General features: G+C 35.4%; 1 protein-coding gene across 1 annotated transcript; it reads left to right on the forward strand.

The window, feature by feature from the left end:
• The first annotated feature begins 4,944 nt into the window (after positions 1–4,944).
• On the forward strand, positions 4,945–23,690 carry LOC128993487 (uncharacterized). Its single transcript, XM_054417426.1, has 4 exons — positions 4,945–5,207; positions 15,782–15,944; positions 21,433–21,525; positions 22,136–23,690. The coding sequence occupies exons 1-4, from the start codon at positions 5,056–5,058 to the stop codon at positions 23,189–23,191; spliced, it is 1,464 nt and encodes a 487-aa protein (XP_054273401.1). The 5' UTR covers positions 4,945–5,055; the 3' UTR covers positions 23,192–23,690.
• The last annotated feature ends 298 nt before the right edge of the window (positions 23,691–23,988 follow it).

The following is a 23,988-nucleotide window of genomic DNA, read 5'->3' on the forward strand; positions in this document are numbered from 1 at the left end:
CCTTCGAGAAACTGTTTTCGAAATTCCCTAAATTTCTTAGGGTTGAGTTCATACGTATGAAAATACGTTGTCTTTTTTCACTCATCAGGACTCCCCACTAATACTAGAAAAGTCTATTATCATAGATAAAACATACGCCTCAAGCTAGTATTTTTCTAGTATTCGTGTCACTATCAAATAAAAAGTTCATGGTGTTTCCGTATCTGGAATCTGATTCCGAGTCTCACCTTATCCACGACTTAGCTAGTATTGTATTGTTGAGGGGTGGATTTGGGGTCCAAGCCCGTCTACTGGAGCTTATTGTGCATGCCCCGATTGCCACTAACAAGGTAAGAATATCCCCTTGTCCTTGACCAGGTTCTGGTTAGCGTCTGGTTCATCACCTGGCTGCTTTTGACCAAACAGGACCGTTCTCATAGCACCAAATTTGTAGGATTCCAGAATTATGTGCTTTTCAGTCTCATCGGACTGGTTGCAAAATCGGTACTCCTGTTTGTCATTATGATATCAAGAGTTTGAAGGTGTTTTAAGACATACCTGTGTCTCGACCCTCATCATACCTACGGGTTACACCCCTACGCCTCCTTTGAAGGTCCTTCTGCCGAGGATGGAGTGGCCGTTGCACCTCTAGGGTGCATGGACAGCTTTGTCCAGACATCAAGACCCACATTTGGGCCTGTTGTTCCTCTGGTATTTCGAGCTGGATCTTGCTCTGGATGAGATAACCCTTGAAGTGTTGGTGATACAGTATAGCTAGAGTCGCATCGAGGTTTGGTTCTGGCAGGGTTTAGGTTTTCTAGAAACCATAACGTTCCCACCAGTTAACTACTAAGTGAGGCTGAAGATTGAGCCCAGGCATAGCCTCCCATGTAGCACAGATGGTTGGGCCAACGTTGGTAAATTGTGGAGCCACACAGTTGGCCAACGGTAGAAATGTCACCTCTTTAAACTGTTTTCCAGCCAACCATTGACCAACCGTTTCATTTCACACAAAATAATAAAGATTTAGTACGAAAAGCATAATTATTAGTTGAGTAAATTGATTAAATAGTTCATAAAAACAAATTTTGAAAAAAAGCTAGAACAAAATTTTTAGGCCCAGACGGGTCTTGAACCCGGGTCCTTCGACTTATGAGCCTCTTACTTTACAACTGAGCTATCTGTGATTGTTGATATACAGGGTGAATAAAAAGTCGAGCCCCCCCCTCTAATATTTTTCCAAGTAAATATACAGAGATATCCTTTTGGTGGTCGAGCAATCTTAGCAGGAAGTTTCATTTTATCATTTTGAAATTTTTGATTGTCCCCCCAAAAGGGGGGATTTGGGGGGCAACTCAAATTTTTTAAAAGTAAACCCCCTTCAAGTGACACCTCATTTTGAAGTGTTTACAAAAACTTAAAGAATGGTGAAAACTAGAGGTCGCTATCTCTTCTCTATCTAAAATGGTAGCCCGTCAAATGTTGTGGAAAATCAATGGTAAAATTGTTAATATTGGCTGCCATTTTGGATAGAGAAGAGATAGCGAGCTCTGGTTTTCACCATTCTTTAAGTTTTTGTAAACACTTCAAAATGAGGTGTCACTTGATAGGGGTTTCTATTGAAACATTTTTAGTTGTGCCCCGAATCCCCCCTTTTGGGGGACACTCAAACATTTTAAATGTAAACCCCCTTAAAGTGACGCCTCATTTTGAAGTGTTTACAAAAACTTAAAGAATGGTGAAAACCAGAGCTCGCTATCTCTTCTCTATCCAAAATGGCAGCCAATATTAACAATTTTACCATTGATTTTCCACAACATTTGACGGGCTACCATTTTAGATAGAGAAGAGATAGCGACCTCTAGTTTTCACCATTCTTTAAGTTTTTGTAAACACTTCAAAATGAGGTGTCACTTGAAGGGGGTTTACATTTAAAAAATTTGAGTTGCCCCCCAAATCCCCCCTTTTGGGGGGACACTCAAAAATTTCAAAATGGTAAAATGAAACTTCCTGCTAAGATTGCTCGACCACCAAAAGGATATCTCTGTATATTTACTTGGAAAAATATTAGAGGGGGGGTCTTGACTTTTTATTCACCCTGTAGAGAGTTTTCAAGTGGTGAAAGAGTAGCCGACAGTTGCAATGGTCGCAATACTTCAAACATTTTTGATACTACACAGTATAATATGATTCTGTTAATCTGTTAAGGCATCATAAGTAATTTTTTTTTTTTTTTTTTGAGTTAGAGAGGATACTGGTATTTGAATATAGATTAATTAATTACTGTTAGATTATTAATGCTATTATAATTGCCTGTTATATGATTAATTACTCTTTCCCCTTAAATTGTTGCAAATAAGTTAAAGAATATTAATTTAAAAAATATTTGCATTATTATAATTATTAAAATTCATTGTTGTAGCCCCGGAACTGTAATATATAAAATATCTGGTTTTACAATACCTTTATCAGTTCCAAAAACTTTTGGAAACTTTTGGAACTGATAAAGGTATTGTAAAACCAGATATTTTATTATAATTATGTTGTGAAAGCTAGACCCAGAGAATGAAAGTCGTGTAAACTCAACTATGGACCATCGTTGGTCCAACAAAAGTATCTTTTGTTGGTCCAATGGAGTGAAAAACGGTTGGACAACGGTTGGCTTGATGTATGATACCCAGCAATGCATATTAATGTATTTCATTAACAATGAACCAATGTTGGTCCACAGTTGTAAATATTGGTTGGCCCAACTACGAGATATACAGTTGGACAACGGTTGGTTGGTTGTGGAAGCTCCAACCAACCATCGACCAACTGTCCCACAGTTGGCCAACGTTGGCCCAACCATCTGTGCTACATGGGCTTGCATACCCGGGTAAGGCTAGTTACTCCAGGAGGTCGCCTGGCATCCTCGAGAACCAGCACGAATTACTGCTGAGACCGGTGGCATTCACCTCTTCGGCAAGGATCGATTGACACCACTGGGTTCGGCTGAAAAATAAGGGAAAGGAAGGGAAAAGGGAAGATGAGTTCTTCAGTAGGAAAGCGAAGAAGGAAGAAGAGCCAGCAGAAAATAAGAAGTATGCTGGTCATAGAGCCCCAGAACAAAGAGGGATTTGGGGGTTGGCTATAGAGTCCCCAACCTACAAGAGGTCTTCCGTGTAGTTGGCAGACAACAATTCCTGAGAGCTCCATGACATAGAGTAGGTATATTTTAATTATTTAATTTGATTTTAAAATCCGATGGCATCTCCACTTTGAAACATTTTCACATAATAATACCATAGACTAAACATACTACCTGACACGAACGAAAAGTTTTCCGATCGCATAAAATATTGATTAAACACATTAACAACTTGGAACAAAATATAGTGCTTTATGATCAAATAAAAAGATGAATAATGTTCTATAATTAATTAACAAGAACACGTTGATAAATAATAATATAAAAACAATAATCAGCAATAAACGAACACCCCCGCCGCAGCAAACCTGCAGACTGACGAATGACGAATGACTGCGAATGACGAAACATGGACTGAAGATAATTTTTAGTGAGATTCTCAAAATACCATAACAAATAAATTAATTTAACACATTTTTCATTCACAGAAATTAAATTTCAAACTCAATTTTTTCCTCTTTAATTTGTCAAACTCTTTCCAATGTCTGAAATGTATTATCAACCAACCTGAAATGTATTATTTGGTTGTATTGTTTAAATGATGAATTAGACTGTTGGAGATATTATATATAAAATTACAGTTTTGTCTGCACATTGCGTAGAATCATGCAGTTTTTGGTTATTTTTACGTTTCATAGCCTAAGAAAGCCGAAACGAGTCTTATCTCAATTTCTGTATTTCTGTCTCTCTGTTGTTCTGTCTGCTGTAACGCCAAATTGTCAATTTACGCGGCCTACTCCGAGAAAACTACAGTACCGATGTACCGATCAAGATTCAAGCCATTTTTCTGTATTCACTGGATTGGTGAGAGTGTCATTGGCTATAGAAATATGGTCTCGCTACTTAGGAAATAAAATAACAAACTATCAAAAACACAATTTTGTGCGATTTTTGTCAAGTTTTCCCCCAATGAAGGTTTCAACTGATTACAAGATCCCCGTTCGTAGAACGCCACACAGCTAGTTATGAATTAAAACCTTGTTTATACTTTACTTACTCCATATCTGTAAATCCTCCACACATCCTTGAAAATACACAACTCGTTGAGAAGACTTCTATTTGTTGTCATTTTTAAAATGTTTTAAGACAACTACACTAATCATTATGTTTTGTTACCGAACGTTATAAACACAATGGCATTTGATATTACAGAACATATGTTGAGTAAATGGTGATCACATTCAATTGATTTGAATACAGGGAAATAGCATTACAGTATAAAGTGAGCTCGTCTACCATCATGTCGTTTTGGAAAGTGACAAGTATTTTAATCAAAAGTCCTTGCTTCGCCCTTTTCATATCATCCTAAGTGTGTTGCTTTGACTGCAATGTTACAACCAATAGTCAAAGGTAATATTTTGGTAGCTGCAAAAGTGCATCCCGATATTTAAAAAACACCAGACTTACTACAGCCCATTTTCAAATGCATACCAATTTGAATCCGTCCCTATGGATTTCGATACTACTTATGTCCAGCTAAGAAGAACATTATCTACGTTACCAAACGTGTTGTTGACCAAGTAAGTTTTAAGTATGTATATTCCTCTTTTCTAGCATAACAACACACTTTACGCAATCATCCTTATGTTCAAATAAGGATATCTTAGTATCATTCTTTTAAGAATTCGCAACAACTCTTGGTAAACTCATTCACCAACTCAACGTCAACCATTACCTAACCCAAGTTTCCGTAGATGAGGAATGTTTTGAGTCAGTGAGTCATTCACTTCTAGAAGCCTTCTATCTTTAACATTGTTGTAGGCCATGAATGACTGGTGGAGGCGGAGGTGGCGCTGCCTCTGCGGTCTATTTTAACGTCGCGACGCTGACCGGGAACGCCTATAGTAGTGCTGTGGACTCGGTCAGTGCTGTTAGTGCTCGACAACATGACGGAGTTCATGGGTCTGGCTGAGAAAGTCAGCAAGTTCAACCAGGAGGCGCTGAAGCATCTTGAGCGGCAGACGTTGAATCCGTTCAGCGGCAGATTCAGCCGGTCTCCTTCGCCTAGGCCAAAGTTCAACAAGGACGAGTATGGCAAGTAAGTGTCTTTTTGCAAAATATAGTGTCATAATTTACGAACGTAATTGTACAAGCTAGGTTTTTGCACACATTTTTAGAATTTTGAAAGGGAATTAATCTTCCTATTGAATTCTAATGGATTAAATAATGTTCAAAGGGACCCTTAGAGATATTTACGCATATATGAAATTCATTTCGCTACATATGTGGTATCCTTTGGGGGCAGGTGGTGTATTATAAAAAAACTACAAATTTTGTATACCTGTAAAGAGCTTGCCTAGTATTGTGGTTAGGAGATCACCAGTTCGATGAGAAAAGTGAGCTGTGCTTGATAGCCCAAAACCCCTTGAACATTGGGCTAAAATCAATGCTTGTGGCTACATAATCAGCTGATCTCAGTCAGTAATAAAGCTATCACATTATTTTATTTATTTAACGCTAATTGTTTGCTGATCTTTGCCTTTAAAAACGCATTCTGGCGTGTCAGCATGTGTCAGCGTCGTATATATATATTTAAAACGATTCTATTCCAAATGTACAAGATGAGAGCCATCTTCTTCCGTAAATTCTGAACTAAAAGATGTTATGTATCAAACCTTGTTGATGTTTTCACTTACTGTATGTCACAATCTATATCACAGGTGTCACAATATTAAAACTTATAAATTTATAAAGCAAAGGCCCTCTTTTAGAAATGCAATTTTTTCTTGTTGAACTAAGAGTTAGGTAAGAATTTAAAATTCCACTATATTGCATTATAATTTGACAATTTTGGGTAAGGATTTAAAAAATGCTATTTTAATTTGAACATTTTAAAGTTACTAATGTGCATGGAAGTTTTCGTTATACTGCATAAAAAACAGCAATTTTGAATGCTTTGCGGGTACAAAGTGGCTCTTTACTCCCTAGGGAGTAAAAAACCTTTTTAGTCCCTAGGAAGTAAAAGTCAACTTTTGTAAACTTCAATATTGTAAGCAATCGCATGTATCGAAATTGTGTATCGATTGATTAAATTGGTTGTAGCTTATTGTTGCATTCTTGTGTATGGTTCGACATATCGATAGTATGATGTTGGCTACACTAAAAGAATCGTAATAGACGAAATGATTGACTAACTTACTAAACAGCTGTTTCTGCTTGCATATTTTGTATTAGCAAAATTTAAAACAATCTGGAAGTCGTTTTGAGAGGTTATATTCTTACATGAAAAGTATTTCGTTTTCTGAAATGTTGCAATATGATGAAAAATATAGTTCATCACACGGACAAAAAGTGTTTTTTATCATCTTTGAGTATAACTATAAAGAGAAAATTCACTCCCTTTCCACAGTTGTACCGTTTACTTCAAATAGTACAAGTAAGTAGTAGACTTTCCATCCTATTTTACAACTTGCCATTTTAAAGGGACTCCATGGTGGTGCATCAGTGCACTAATAACGACTTAATATCTATAAAGTATCGTATTTCAGGGGAGTTTTCACGTCATGCTTTTCCTATCAGTTAAAGATAAATAGCAACTAGGCCTATACCTAATATTTATGGTCACCATTTCATTGAACAGTATTAACAGTATAGATAATTTACGAATATGTTGTTACTAGGGGACCAGTGCGCAAACTGCACATGTTAAAAGGGTTAAAGACTCGTTTCAGAAGCAGAACAAACCATGCGATTACCTTTTACTGTACAAAGATTATGTTTGTTTAAGACTGTTATTAGGCAATAAAACTACTAAATTTGACAGTAAATTAAATTTGTTAATAGATTTACACCATAAAGAGTAATTGGTCATTGATAGGATTTGAACCCAGAGGCCTCTGAGACAGAAGTTCCGAGCTTCTAGACCAGCCGGGCTCCATCACGCACAGTTTTGATCATACTAGAATCAGTTTGCGTCATGTATGAGTCATTCTATTGCGTGCGAAGTGTGATTAAGAAAGCAGAACCTCGTGGGAAGGGGGAATGGCATGGTCAGTTATTTTGACTAATACGGCCACAATATTAAGTATTATTGATGTCATAGCTGGGATTATTATTGTAAAAAGTAAAAGAGTTCTCGTGATATTTTTTGCAGTTTTTACATTTTGCGTAATCTGATACACTGTACTGTGTTGGAACTCTTTGAATATCGTTAACTCCAGCATTGGCAAACCTTGCAACTGTATCTATTGTCTTGAACTTTCTATCCATCTCCTTTATTAGCAGTGTAAATTCATTGGACCGCCAAAGGCCATCAAGAATATCATAAGAAAACCGTAATTTACTATAGGCCTACAACAATAATTTAAAAGAGCAAAACGCAAAAGGCTGAGAACTGTACTTTATATTTGCTGCAAGTTAAAATTGGAAGACTTAATTTGAACATTATTTTCTGTTTGTGTATTATTGCTCTTATGGAAATTCCGTTTGAAATAATTGGGATTTTGTGCTCTTAGAGAAAAATACCTACATGATAACGTCAGGTAAAACTGATTCAATAAATTTACTCAATGTCCCTCTACTGTATTACTAAAAGGGTTGAGGAGAGAACTGCATTTAATTGCCAATTATACTTTTCAAACAAACTTAAATCCTCTAAAAAGGGGAAGATTAGGCAGGTTTCTTTCAAGTAATATGCCAATCAAAACGGTGATTGCAAAATTTTCCGTTTCCTTGAACGGACATTAATTTTAGGAACGTCAATTACTCATAAAAAAAATCTTGGTTAGCTATAGAGTAGCGTTTCTGAATGAGTTTAGCAGGATGTTTTGGTAGTGAAATATTAAGTGTAATCTATACTATGTATATTGATTTTACAGTTGAATGAATTGTCCTGAATTATGCAATTTGTAAAGAAAATGTGGTTATAGTTGGACTCTAATTTTGAATCCAATACCATGTGAAGATGGTGTCCAAGAGTGTCCACGTTGAATATTTGGATCCACGGCGTGTAGCAGTACGCCACTGGTCTAATGTAGTACAGTAATGAGAACCCCAGCGTTTGCCCTGGAGGATTGCTGGCTCAAATCTCACCAATCCAAATGATTTTTTTAGCTACGTAACAATTCTTTGGCCAGGATGATTTTAGGTAAATTTTGCTAATTCATAATTTAGCAAATTTCCTTTATACCTAAGTTTCATTGGCAAATCCGTAAAATATTGTAATTAAAATATCTCTGTTTGCCTTAGAAACTTCATGTTAAAAATCCTCTATGCGTTTTTCTGCAGCAACATGAATTGGGAATGGCAAGGGCAAAAATTAATGCCAATTTGGCAGCGAACAACGCATTAACTGCATTGCCACGAGAATTATGGATCGATTGTTGAAAGAAGTTGCATACGATGCAGTCCAAGTTCATTCATTAACTCTGCCATTCGGCCAGACATGAAATATAATTTAGTTTTATTTTCAAGTACTTAAACCAAATAAATTACTTCTTGGTATTGGTTCTAGTGGTTGAGACGTTCGGTAAAATAACAATAAAGGTTAACATTTTCAGGATCGAGATCAACGTTGGACAAAGGACAAATGGAAGAGAATGATTGTCAATCTATGCAATTCTCAGAATTCTGAAGAACATATTATCGGAAATTATGTTCAACTTATGATCCTCAGTCCTTATTCTAAAGAACGGATATCCAGATAGTGGGAAAATATATATTTTTCTCTTTGTCAATAAATTTGTATTGAATATATAATTGTTGGGTATGGATGTCAAAATGGATTATTGATTGATGGATATATTATTGATCCTCAAGCTCAAGATATTTGAGTATGGTGATCAAAGTAACTAATATGGTTCTTAGTATTGGGTCTGAATGTAAAGATTTTAGAGGATAATGTTTAAAATAATATAGCGTAGTGAATAAGTTACTACCCTACCACACACAACTTTCAAATTTAAAATTTGTTGGCCATAGTTTATTCTTCAGTAGGCTTAGTTGGTTTTGTGGTTAGAGTATGTCATTTATGTATGTGATGTATAGATGGGTTCAACTCTCTGGCATTACAAGATCGTCTGAGGCTCATGGTTGAATGAAATAAGAATCAGATGACATTGTTCAAGGACATTCCAGGTTACGTTTCATTCATAGCACTGCTTTCTTCTACTGGATTTTCCCGATGATAGCCAAGCTAAATTGTACAAATTGTGGTCTTTCCATCAAGATTTGAGAAAGAGACACGCAGTACGACAGAAATACACCAAAACGCAGACCCTGAGATTCCACTGTTGCTGGCGCTTCTCCAGCCCTTTGTATCAAAATTTTCATAATTCCACGTGCTTGACACCGTCCTAAACAATTGACCTGAATTTCAAATAAATTCACGCGTTGACTCATTGTTCTCAATTTTGGACTTAACTAATCCAATATACACTGGACAATATACACTATAGTGAAAGAACAAGTGGGTTCTGTCTACAAATGCTCTTCAAGCGGGGGATCCTCGTTCAAAAAGTAAAATAGTTGTAATTCCTTTTCATATTTCCCCCTTGAAGTCTGTGATAAAAACGATGAACTCATTTGTTTTTATATTCGTTACAGTTCTTATAATAATTGCTTTCTAATCTTAAGGTCAACCTAGATGGAATTCGTTGTAGTGCTAGGGCTAATTTATCGTGCTATCGAATAAAACTTTGACGTTAGATAGTAAGAAGACTCGAGTTTTAAGTAGGATGAGAGATATACTTGCAGTATCAAAAGTTGACGGATATAAAACTATTGCAGTTCATAGGACTTATGTGTAATCCCCTAGTTAACATCTGGCAATAGTTGATTATTGGCAGACCGTCGGAATTTTGGCTTTCGTCTAACGAGGAGTGGGGATCTCTATTTCCGATTTTTCGGATAAACATGTTTTTGGGTAAACAATTGGTTTCAACTATCTTAAAATTACGTCGCAGCTCAGTATTTTAGCAAATGATGTAAATAACGCCGTGTAAATATAACCTATGAGCTTGTGGGGTGTATTATGCTTCGTATAACTTTGTAACTGACTAAAAACCAACTAATTAATTAGAGAGAGAAAAAAAATAGTTACCGAGGATACATGCTTCAACTTTAGTTCTATACAAGAAGCTACAGACTATTCTCTCTAAAAATTATGTTAAATAGACTTAGAAGTTAACGTTTTTAGTGCTGTTGAATAACAATTGACACAGTCTTTTTGACACCCCATACTTAGAAATTGGTTCAATTCTCACAGAGAAAAGTGTACACATCATAAGTAGTTTGCACCATAATTGCAAGGGATAGAAGTAGTGTGGCTTAGTCTACTTCCCTGTGATAGTACCATACTCACTATAATACTTACTCATTGAATCCATGCTTTACCTGGTCAATAGACTAATTAATTTAGGCCTTACATATAAAGTGTTGTATGTTACCCATTGTTTCACCTAAGTAATCATTAAAAGAGCGTTGCTGCGAAAGATACAAATATCGGAATTAGTATTTGAATAACGTTACCACGACCGTATCGCACCAACTATACCACCGGTGTAATTTAAGGAGTCGTCATAAGTCGAGCTTCAGCCTCTCAATGAGTCAAAGCAGACGACAGTTTTGGCCTATAGCCGAGATGGCTGGCTCCACTTACAAAAACATCCGTGTTGGGACGTACCATCAGCGTCAACAAAACCAGTCAGTGTAGAAATATTATTCGTAATTAGGAGGGAAAATTGTATTGTTTATCGTCGGATAGAACCTCTTGTTTAATCAATACAACACAACACTTGGGTATATATTTAAAGCTGAAAAATAGATGCAGTTAAATATTATGATCTGCGTGGCTTTGTTTTATATTAAGATCAGTTGTTTCTTTTAAGCTGTATTACCACTTAGAGATAGTTTTTAAGTTCGAGACGAAGTCGAGAACTTAAACGTTCGAGAGCTGCAAAACCATTTTGGTTTTTGGTACGAACGCTATTTTTCACCACACTATAACCTATTACCACTATTTACCACAAAAATAATGCACACTAACAGTCAACAATTTAAGGTTATGTGAAAAAACAACTTGAGAAATCAGCTGAAACAATAATAAATAGTGGATAGGCAGCGGTGACAATATAACAAGTCTATTGCAATAGTTTAATGTTTTAATTAAGTAAGCGAACAGCTGATTTTGCGGCCCTAGGGATGTAAAAACCCGCTCGTCCCCAAACAACGATGAGAGATGGTATGGCCAGCAAAACGTAACATTCAGCCACCAATTACCAAATGTAAAACAGCTAAAAACATCATTGTGTGGTGAAAAATATGTTTCTGAAATGTTTCTGTGATGTGTTCACTCAATGAACGAATGGTAAAAATCATCCCTTACTGACATAACACATTTTGAATATTAGAGTTTTATTGCAAAAATGGGCAACAAACATGAATTGAGTGACTACTAAAAAACTATCAGCATGGATCAAACTACATGAATTAATTTAATTTTTCTTGCTCAACTTTTTAATGTACTACATCTTTTGGCATCATGGTAAATTAACGATAGATTGGGGATAACATTAAGATATTTTCATTTTTGATAACGCTTGGGGACGCTAACATCTATTTTTGTCTTCTTTATTTCATATTATTCCAACTGACATCCTGTTTTGATTTATTACAGTATCATTTGCTTGTTAGTTCTATTATTTAAATAGTTTTAACTCAATCGTCAGTATAATGAAGTATTTGTAGCATTTAACATCTCCTCTGATATTATTAGTGAAGAAAAATAAGCTCACTGTAAGTTGTAACCTAAAATAAAAGAGAAACGTTTTTAGACATTGCACACACGTTACTGAATATGAAACGTGAAGTAGAAAAAAGTTTTAGGAGTTGCAGTAGGATGAGAATTCTACCTTTAACATTTTCAATCAAATGTTAAGTAACTTATGTAAATGTTAGATATGGTAAGTTTAATGGGTCTTACCATATCTTCATAATTGGTTTAGCAAAATATACTTTTTACTTAAACAGAAAAGTAGGACTCAAATGCACGGAATGTTTCTAGTTTGTTAAGAGCTATATCCAACAATGCCAGTGATGTTATCATTAGGCAGCAGACCATCAAAGGCGTTTACTTGTAAATGTAAACATGGAAGGAAGCCAATGAGGTTAAGTGTTTGCAATTGTAAACTGGGATAAGTGAATTTTGATGTCCAAACGAGAGATTTAAGAGTTTGTAGTTGTGTAAAACAAGTTTCTTAAGAGTTATGTTTTTATTTGTGATGTGTTCCAATTTGCTTTTCTATTAACCTCACAGAAATTGTCACATTGAACTAATTACATTTCCCCCTCAACATTTCAATTCAATGAACTGCAGAAATCTTTTGGAGTCTCGGTGAAAAGTAATAATTTCAAAATATTTTTAAAATGTTAGGAATAGAGTGATTGTTTCAGTTTTTAACCGACTTCCCCACTACCAACAAAAGGAGGAGGTTCTCAATTTGTTTGTGGCGATGTTTTTTATTTCTATGTATGTTCACCAATTTCTCTGTGATTCTTTTACCGATCAGTATGGTTCCACCACCAAAATAACCAGGAGAGTTTCTATTAGGTACCTTATATATTATGTTTAAGTATAATATTTGTTTCGGTGAAAAATTCTGAAAACCTTAAATATTCAACATTTATTTTGTTTACATTTGTGCAGATTGTTTACATTTGTGCAGAGAAGGCAATAAATAATGATAACATTCCTACAGCTGTTAGTTGAAACCATTTAAATGAAGCTAGAGACAATTCTTCATGAAACAGTTGCTTCATATTGATCAATAAACTATTTCTTGCCATGCATTTTGTTTTGGTTACTATAAAAAATTTATTTTAAAGTTTGATCTGATTTGTGTATACAGTAATTCTGTTTTTAGTATTGAATATTCTGACTTAAAAAACATATATGTTTCAGTGAATAGCTGTATGATATTGACAAATAAAGGTGTATTGTGAAAACCAAAGCATTCGTAAAACAGGTCTAAATATAAATTAAATGCAATTATTCCTTACACGACCTAAGAAGTGTGACAGTGCATAATCGTCAATTGTCTTAAAAGTGTTAAATATTTTAATTACTAAACATGCATTTGCAGATGTGGAATGTTTATTGATATTCTCTACCCAGTTACTATATCATATCAATACTATTATGCCTGCTTCGGAAAGTCCTAGAGGAAGATGATTTGCAATTTCGACTAGGCTATATCTTGATCTTGATCAAGATTTTGTTTGAAAACAAAACCACCTACATGGCTTGCATCACTTTTAGCTGAACCAATCTTTCATATACATATTTCATTTGCAGATGTGGAATGCTTATTAATATTCTCTACCCAGTTACTATAAAATATCAATACTATTATGCCTGCTTCGGAAAGTCCTAGAGGAAGATGATTTGCAATTTCGACTAGGCTATATCTTGAGCAAACAAAACCCCCTACATGACTTACACCACTTTTAGCTGAACCAATCTTTCATATAATATTTTCCAAAGGTACTATACGTGTTATCGACCAATTTTCCACTTTTGAGAGATTTTTTAGTGCTGGTAAATGAGGAATAACTTTTATATTGTTCCAAAAGGCTTGAGACGTTACTGTATTTCTTTTTATAATGTAGTAATGTAGAAGTACACCGATTGCAGGAAACGATGATGTCTGACATTTCAATGTATCAAGAAAATACAATTAGTTTTTCATTAGGTCTAATTTAATGGACAACTCTTTCTTTCTTAAGGATTATCTAAAAATGTTTATTTTCATACCGATTGATTATGTAACCTGAACAGGTGACTCAAGCAGTTTTAAAATAATGATTGTTCTGTGGAACTTTTGATTGTTCCAAACAGTTTTGCCTATCAAAAAACCTCAAGTAATTAATATATAAAAAATTATACAGTCACTAAAAATCATGAAATAATTTATTTTTGTAAAAAAATACAACCGACTTAAAACGCTCTAAAAAGAATGAAATAATTTCAATAAAGTAAACTTTTGTATTAGGCAAGCTCACGTATTTCAAGTCGGCGCGGCTCAAACAGCAAATATGATTGAAATTAAATATTGTGTGTGTATTTTGAAAATCAATAAATTGTAGCTGGATAACATAAATATATAAAAAACATACTGAACTGTTTTGTTTATATATTAAAGGAAATATTTTCTTGTATTTTATTATGTTTACTTCAGAATAAATGCATTATGAAAATAACACACACGAATGTTCTATTTGAATAGGAAAATAATTTAGTTTGATATTATAATAGGGAAAAGAAGCTAGTTTGGTATTAAAACGTTACTTTTCCATGTTAGAAACATTTAAATGCGTTATAATCTTTTTAAAGATGCTCGTTAATACCACTATAATGCCGATCTCTGATTACGGTAATAAAATGACACTTAACGCATAACTATGAAAAATACATGCAGATTAACAACTTTAGTTATAGATAGTCACCTGCAATATGGACACCCTCTTTCAATTTTGTATCAAAAATCATCATAGAGCCGCGCCGACTTAAAATACGTGAGCTTGCCTAATACAAAAGTTTACTTTATTGAAATTATTTCATTCTTTTTAGAGCGTTTTAAGTCGGTTGTATTTTTTTACAAAAATAAATTATTTAAATATGCATTTACGGAAGAGCGCGGCTGGTATCATGTGGTCAAAGTACGTTACATCTTATCATATACTAAGTGAGCTCCATTTAGCTAGTCCACCAGTCTGTGATATTACCAAAAATAATACAATACGTGATCAAAGCGAGGATAACTTCCTATGTATGGCAAACACCGAAACACCTTTCATTAACAACACCTCAACCCTTATTAGTCAAAACATGATTTTGACGCATTCGCAATCTAATTCCGATCATTTTTGGATTTACATTTGACTACAGACAATGACAATTGTTAACTTATCGAATAGAGAAGGGTTAAATCGAGGTCTTAAAGTATTCAATCAAGGTTGGGTTTTGCACACGCCAATCAATTGGTCTTCTAAGAGGTCACAAGTATTTGGGGACTTGTCGGATGTCTTAAAAATACCAATCAGCATCTCTTCACGCTGGTGACACCCTGTTGAAATTTAATCACGATTAAGAAAAATTGATCTCGTTTTTACTCAACAACCTCGCCGGCGACAAACACCGGTACACTTATGGTGACGAGTGTATTATCAGCCGAGAGATCCTGGTATGGAGCTTTGTGAGGTGATCCATTATATGGGCGCCCAACGTAGGGACTCCAATGGTGATGGATGTATCATCATACACTTCAACTTGTTCTTGTTCCAGGCCAGCTGCTGGCTCCAAGACAGAGCTGCGAGGTCAGAGAGCTTTCACACAGATCAGCAGAGAAATCCTGGAGCTGTACGAGGTGATCCATGATATGGGCGCCCAACGTAGGGACTCCAATAGTGATGGATGTATCATCATACACTTCAACTTGTTCTTGTTCCAGGCCAGCTGCTGGCTCCAAGACAGAGCTACGAGGTCAGAGAGCCTTCACACAGATCAGCAGAGAGATCCTAGAGCTGTGCGAGGTGATCCATGATATGGGCGCCCGACGGAAGGACTCCAATGGTGATGAATGTATCATCATACACTTCAACTTGGTCTTGTTCCAGGCCTGCTGCTGGCTCTAAGACAGAGCTGCGAGGTCAGAGAGCGTTCACACAGATCAGCAGAGAAATCCTGGAGCTGTGCGAGGTGATCCATGACATGGGCGCCCGACGGAAGGACGCCGACGGTGATGAATGCATCATCATACCGTTCGGCGAACTGTTCGCTGTGAGTGTTAAACTTTACTATGAACAAAGCCTATAGCTAATGACAACATAAGTCGAGATTTAATTCTGATGTTCAAGTGATGGCCAGCCCTAGAGTAACAGGTAACTTTTGGAATCAAGCCATCGATAGAGTTCTTAGATAAAATACATCTTATACACGAACTTCTCAATCATTCCAAACTGGAAGCACATTTTCGTAAACTATTGCACATTCTATGTCGTCATCAATTTCCATAAAAGGATAAAAGAGGAAATATCTTCTGGATTAGTTTTAGCTATGAAAGTAAATCAAAGGTAAAACGATAGCTTTATTTGATCGTTTGGGTTTGATCCTCTGGGGATAGGATATATATTTTCTGTTAAGTGATTATAAAATAACATTCATATTGATAGCCACAAACTAGTTAAGTAAGAATCTTACATTGTTTACTTCTATCATCACTATTATTTGTTTACAACAAGTTAAAATTTGAACTTTATTTGACACGTGGTTCATGTCTGGTTACTTTTAAGTGTGCTAAAGGTGGTTGAAGTTAACTTTTTTAGTTGAATTTTATGGCAAACTTGACTGAGGGAGTATTATTACTTGGCTTTAATACAAAGGAATGGTGTTAAAGCTGGTCCAAGTCATGAAAAAACAAACACTACCTATACCCGAAATTAAAAACAGTGTCTTAATACTTTCCACAGCTGATCCACACGGATGATAAATCTATAATACCCCCGCCGCAGCAAACCTGCAGACTAAGCGAATTTCCATTTGACTGATTGGATTTACACTGAAATGTCTACTTAAAAATATAACATTTATTCCCGATTTAAATAGAATTAGTTTAACAAGTACTTAGGTTTGCTGCATCAGGGAGGGTAAAATTGTTTTTTTTTGTAAAATGTTAATAGTTAGTAAGAAATAAAAACATTTTCCAAATTTGATCAAAATATGTTCATAAACAAGCAAACTACAATAGTTTACTTATTCTCCATAAGAATAACATGGGAATTTTAAATTTAAAATTTTTTTGAATTTTCTCCGTAACCGTTAGGCGCATAATAACGCTTCAATATACTAAATTATTTGTTTTTTAAGCTCTACAAAATGGTTTGGAAAGAAATTGCAAAATTTTAAGTTTTTTGGGTCAAAAATGGGAAAACCCTATTTTTACCCCATAAAACCCCCCGTAAACACCCGTTCACATGGTCCGATCATGCTGGATCGCGAACTCGTTCGAATAAACGTAGGTTTACACGTTTGTACCAAATTTCATCAAAATCGGATCATTTTTGCTTGAGTTATCGTGCTGACGGACATATATATATATATATAAATATATATATATATATATATATATATGAATTTGAACGGATGGTGTTTTTGGCCTCTAGGGACCTCAAAACGAAAAAAAAAATCGGTCCCGCGTCCAGGTCTTACCATGAGTACTACGGTAATAGCTTATTCCCTATATGGGAAATTCGCTAAAATGAGTATCTTCAATCCATCCCGTCGGGCCGTGCTAGAACCGTACTAAATTTTATCGCTCCCTCAAGTCTCTATTGTTAGTTCTTGGTTGTTCCGCGAATTTCATTTGAGCTGGAATAAGATGTGCTCCAAATGTTTCGGAACTGACCCGAGCAAAAGTATGTTTCACAGCCAATAGTTTCTGTTGCCAACACCTGACCACCTGAATACTGTATTGACTTTGAATAATACCTTGACTAATACGTTGTCTTACTAAGTATCTTGATCAGTCTTGTAAAAAGTAGGGAAAAGTTGTCTAGTGGATCAAACATACTTTTCGTACATTTCTCATCCTAACGGATCATTGAAGGTAATTTTAAGGCCGGTAATGCATTTTATGGCCATTTAATTCCTGAATGTTTTAGTTTCTTTTATGTCCTCAGATTAAATTTCTCCCCTTTATAATTTTTGCGACCAAATACATTCTATGTTCATAATCTATTTATGAACTACCTACTGCTTCAATAAACTTTTCAATAATTCAGATGGTGCTGAGTCTCATACCAGAAAAATTAAACACTCACACGAGCATACACTGTTTTATTAAAAAAAAATAAGAAGTTTAAATCTAGTGGACGTCACTAAAACATTATCACGTACACATGCATAATACATTTAACAATCAATAAAACAAGTTTCAGCAGAATCTTTGCCCTTCTTTAATAGAAATTTTAACTACTGTATCATAAATATAATTCATGGTACTACAAATTTACATGATGTGAAAGTACCATGATGAAAGTAGGCTAGTATTGTGATGAAAGAAAGAAATAAGAAGACAAACTTACTTCAGGTTCATATAGGTTGTTTTTATTCAAATTGGGTGTATACTATCTTTTGTTCTATAGGTTTTCTTTCTTCAGAAAAAGCTAAGTAATAAACTATTCTCCATTCGCTACATATCATCGGTTACGCTATCTTACGCCATCAAACGGAAAGATGAAGATTTCAAAGTTGTCTATATAAGGGCTGGCGGGGGAGATGCGCTGGACACGCGCCAAACTCGGGTTATTCGCAGAGATACTGGAATGTGTAAACAACTGATAGTTTTGACATTGCGGTACCAATGGCTTTACAAATTTAGAACTATCATGGGAACGCAATATTTCAAACTCGCCTATTTTCGTATTTGCGCCAAGACGTTTTGTTTTAAGCATGATACAAGTAAAACTTGGATTCTCAATGATACATGCTGCTTTTTGGGTTTACCGTTAGGTTCAATTTTGATTTAATGCTTAGTAATTGCATTACATAGCTTGAAATTTGTTGGTCATAGGATTTTTATTTTGCTGTCACTAGTTTGAAGACGTCCCGCCAAATTGTTATTCAAAAGTTACAAAGTGTATGCAAAGTGTCTCTTCAATTTTGATTTTTACTGTGCGTTTAGTGAGACAACAAATAAACAGTTTCTATATATTGACTAGACAAGCCATTTAACATTATTGTTTCTTCTTACATATCTTCTAAGATCCGAAAATTATTTTTTAGATCTTTCTCCTTTTCCCTTTGATGATGTTTATATTATAAATGTGATAAAAATGTCTTGAACTAATTAAGATCGTGAAACAAAACAAACATTCCAAATTATACAGTAAACCCATAAGTTTCATAAAACTCGACGCTTATTGGAACAGTGAACAGTGAACACAGTGAACGCAATCAAATACACACAGTTTATGTGTGTATTTTTATAGCTATCTTTCTATGCCTACAACTCCCTTCGGGGACGTCTGTTTTCAATTCCAAAAGAAAATTTCCACCTCCTATCATCACAGCTTGTTGTATTCGTACAAACACTTCTATTGTACACACGTTTTGCATTTTAAATATATGATAATTAACCATACATAGCCGCCCTCCGTGAAACGATCAATACTTCATTCAATTGCATTGCACTGCAGACAAAGGGAACCCATAATATTTAACATGTTTAAAGTTTGTAGTGGATTATTTTCATTCAAAATCAAATCAGTCGAACACTTAAATGTTAGTCATATACCATTACCATTGTCACACAAAATATTACAGAACAGTCACGTTAAGTTTGTTGTACAAAAACATCACATTATAGAACAGTCACACAGTCACGTCAAGTTTGTCACACCAAACATCACATTATAGAACAGCCACACAGTCACGTCAAGTTTGTCACACCAAACATCACATTATAGAACAGTCACACAGTCACGTCAAGTTTGACACGCCCAACATCTTATTATAGAACGGTAACCCAGTCACGTCAAATTTGACACACCAAACATCACATTATAGAACAGCCACACAGTCACGTCAAGTTTGTTACACCAAACATCACATTATAGAACGCTCAAACAGTCACGTCAGGTTTGTCACACCAAACATCACATTATCGAACAGTCACACAGTCACGTCAAGTTTGTTACACCAAACATCACATTATAGAACAGCCACACAGTCACGTCAAGTTTGTGACACCAAACATCACATCAAAGAATGGTCACCCAGTACGCTGGTAATAATTGCCAAAACAAAATGCATAACAACACTTATTCGGTCACTAATCCGTTGTCCAATTTGTCCTAAAAATGGTTATTTGGTCACGTAATATTTGTCACATCAAACTACTCTCTTTAGAACGGCCACCTAGTCACGCAGTGTTTTTGTCTCAGCCCAAATTTAGACTCCCCACCTTTCTACCTTGCGTTTTGTACGTCAAGTTGCCAATTTAAAAATAACTCAGGTTTCCGTCCATACCATTGAGCGCGATTTCTGCAATTTTAAATCTTCCCTGTAACGTGATACCGTCAACGTTCCAAAATTCCGAAAATTCTACTCTAGCTTTTGAAAAGATTTGTGACATGCTCGAACTTCGGAAGATGTTTTTGTATAAACTTTTTATATTTGACAGGGAAGTGAATGATATCCTGCAATCAAGGATACACTTTTAAGCATACTTATTTAGTTTTGTGAATACAGTACTATATTCTAAATGTTGAATGGACCTTTTACTGTATAGCTTATTCAAATTTGTGCTGTGTTAATTAGTGTTTACCATGGTAAAGTAAAATAGTTCCTATGGTATGAACGAAACTGTGTAAGTTTTGAAATTTTAGAAGAGCCATTCGTAATAAATAACATGATATTTTCCTTAATAAACCCCATATAACTATTTAATAAATTACACTTTGAACCAAAGCGTCAAGTTGTTAAACTGAAAGCTTTTATAATTCACTGCTTGATTTTCAAATCTCCTAACTGCCAACTTGTTCAAGACGGTTACAATACACGACAGCAGATAGGTACGAAAACAGATAAGTATTTCTAAACTCCTGTTATGTAAAACGAGCAACAAAGTTATTTCATCTTTCAGCGCGACAGTTTAGATACGCTGCCAGAACTGTCAAACAAGTCTATCTCACAGTCGAAGTCTGAGTGCATTCAGGCTTCTAACCTTGCAAGGTTAAAAGACTGACTTGACACGTGATTAATAATTATCTACTAACAAATTTAAGCAACATGGAGACATATTTTTTTCATTTTAGTATCAATATCGTTGGTTCCTCAAACTCATTTTCGGAGCATCGTCCGTACAATCTGAATAAAATTACAAGTTAAACATACACTTATAAATAAACAGACGACAATTTTAGGTTATGTTTCTTCCAGTTTTTAGTAGAAGACATTTAGTTAAATTTAGAACTCTTAACTATAAAAATCTAGTCGTGAACTGTTGATTTTCAGTTTGATGTTAATGTTAACAAGGTGTTGTAACCATTTACTTAAACAGACGTAGGCCTACACTATTTCCTAAAATACAGGAAAAATTGAGCATTCAAACTGTACCAACATAAAAACCCCGTTACACCAGCCTCAAATTCTGTAATGGGGTGATTAGGCTATTTGCCCTCTTAAAAGTCAATGGTAGGGTATTTTATTGTAAAATACCTATTTCAAATATGTAATATATTTCTAAATAAAATTTGGTTTGTTTCAGTTCTACACAAAAATCTCAGACAAAGTGGTCGGCCTTTTAATTGCAGCCAAGAAGAGAGGCTTTGTCTGGTTTGAGCCAGAAATTCTTTTTCAGGTATTGTGATTGAAATTTTATCACTTCAGATTTAGCATCTTCCATGCAATAATAATACACTGACAAAATGTTAAATGTTTTTTACGAAAAATGACTCAAGCCCATAAAAACATTTACACTTTAAACAGTTTGGTGGATACAAAGAAACATTCCGGATTGTATATTACATTTATCTTAATTTTTAATTTCATTACGTCCGATTTGTTCTTGTTGTTTTCAAATTCCTTCTTCTAGATTCCGCCTTTCTTCTAGATGATTATTAAGTAATGCTTCAAATATTTAGAATGTGTTCAAATGATGTTCTTTTCATTAAACTTTACAAAAGTATATAAGTTTATTTGAGAAGACTAATGGTCATAAAGACAATGCATCCCCACCAAAATTAAAATTAATTACGTGTAAAATTGCATTCACTATAAGCGCTGCTAACAATCTTGAAATAAAGTAAACTTACAATAAGTTAACCTTTGAAAATACGTCCACATCTCCCAAACGAATATATTTCGATCCACATAACTATGTGTGACACGTTAGGAATAGCGAATAGGTTTTAGGAAATACTTAGTCCTATTGAATTATAAAATATAACCAAATATTTTTGTCGTTCCAGAGAAGGGACGACGATGTTCTCATTGCCTTGTTGAAGCCTATTGAGGAGATCAGAAACGTCATCAGCAGACAGATCTCAGCTTCTCCATCGCCTGCACCTCCAGCAAGCACGTCTTCTGGGGCTGCTCAAACTCCTTCACCCCTCGCTCGGCAAGAGAGCACTTCATCTGAGGCATCTTTAACAACCACCGAGACAGAGAAGGCAACCCCTGAGCCTGCACCAGAGTCGTCTACAGAAGGAGGTCAACCCACCACCCCGACGGAAGATGCTCTAAAAGAAACAACCTCAACCTCTCCAGTAGCTAACACAGTTCAATCTTCCCAACCTCAAGTACAACTAATGCCCGTCAAAGAGGAGCCAGTTTCGTCTTCCGAAATTCAACCTGAAGAGTCTAAGGAAGAGCGAACCGTCAGCGAAACTACATGTGAAGCTAAATCAGAAGCGAGTTCTGAAGCAACCCCTGAAGTTAGTCCTGTAGCCAATTCCGATGTTCCCCAATCTGAAATCGAAGAGGCTTCCGAAGCAAAAACAGAAACCGAGCACACTTTGCCAGCGGCTGTTGAAGACTCTGCAGAAATAACAAAAGAAAATGCGTCTGCCGAAGAAACCTCGTCATCATCTGAAGAAAACGTTACTTCTTCTTCCCCAGTTGTAGAATCAGAACCCTCAGCGCAACCTTCAGAAACAGGTGACGCAGAAGGAGCCCATCCAACAGAGACTGCTATTATCTCAGAAGTTTCAGAGGACCAAGAATCACTCACTCTTAAAATAATAGTTGAAGTTGAGCCTGATCAAACTTCACCCGCTCTTCAAACAGACACAGTGGCCTCTTCTGATGAAACTGCACAGACCTCTTCCGATGCTACAACAGCCATTGAAGAATCGTCATCTACCGAAAACGATCAAACTGATGACCAGCAGACCACATTTCCCCCCGCCCATACGATAGAATCCGAAAACAGCCTTCCTAGTGTTAAGAACGACGACAATGTACCAACCACGGAAAATGATCAAACACCACCTTCCAATGACACAGGGGAGAAGACTATGGGTTGATTTTGTACTGCTTTATGACCAAGTTACATTTAATTGACTAAGTAAACCAATCTGTCAGGGAAATTCAATTCAATACGATTTTTTAAATGCTACTAAACATCAGCAGAAATGAATTTAATCGGCCAACAAATTTAGATTTTTTAAATTTTATTTACCATACTCACTGATCATCAAAGATGTACTGTTTTGTAGTATGATTCGCTTTGTTAATGTTTATACTATGTAATACATCTTCATCATAACTTTTATTTTCCAAATAACTTATTGCGTGTCTGTATTTTCACATACATTTCTGAAATGTTTAGGATAGGTTATCAAATCGTATAATGGCTTACGCTGCTGCTACTTTTGTACGAAGTTTGATGTTAATAATGTTACATTTTCCTAACTTGTATTGTTAGTTGTGGTTTTAGCTGTTACACTCATGTAAATAACAGGGAAATCTGGAAGTTTGTGATATATTTTACACTAGAACAATAAAATATCGTTTTCATACTTATACAGTTTTTTTCCTTTCCATTTTGTATTCTGTATCTGCCAAAAGCCAGGTCCATTCTGTTTCTTCGTGATGCCAATAAAGCCTGGCACAAACATTGGAACAGTAGTTTAAATGAAAATAGTTTACAATAAAAGAGTGCTGGTTTAGTTAAAGTGTTTAAAACATTGGCAAAAGATTACGTATGCCTGACATAATTGATGAAATAGGGCATACTGTTAACCACAAATAGTTAAATAATAAAATTATGAACAAATCTCTTCCATATGGCTGCATTTGAAAAAGTTGCAACCACCCCGTT

Source organism: Macrosteles quadrilineatus, unplaced genomic scaffold (assembly GCF_028750875.1).
Source record: "Macrosteles quadrilineatus isolate MER2022 unplaced genomic scaffold, UCM_ALF_1.0 Scaffold_4__1_contigs__length_99947679, whole genome shotgun sequence".
Lineage (NCBI taxonomy): Eukaryota > Metazoa > Arthropoda > Insecta > Hemiptera > Cicadellidae > Macrosteles > Macrosteles quadrilineatus.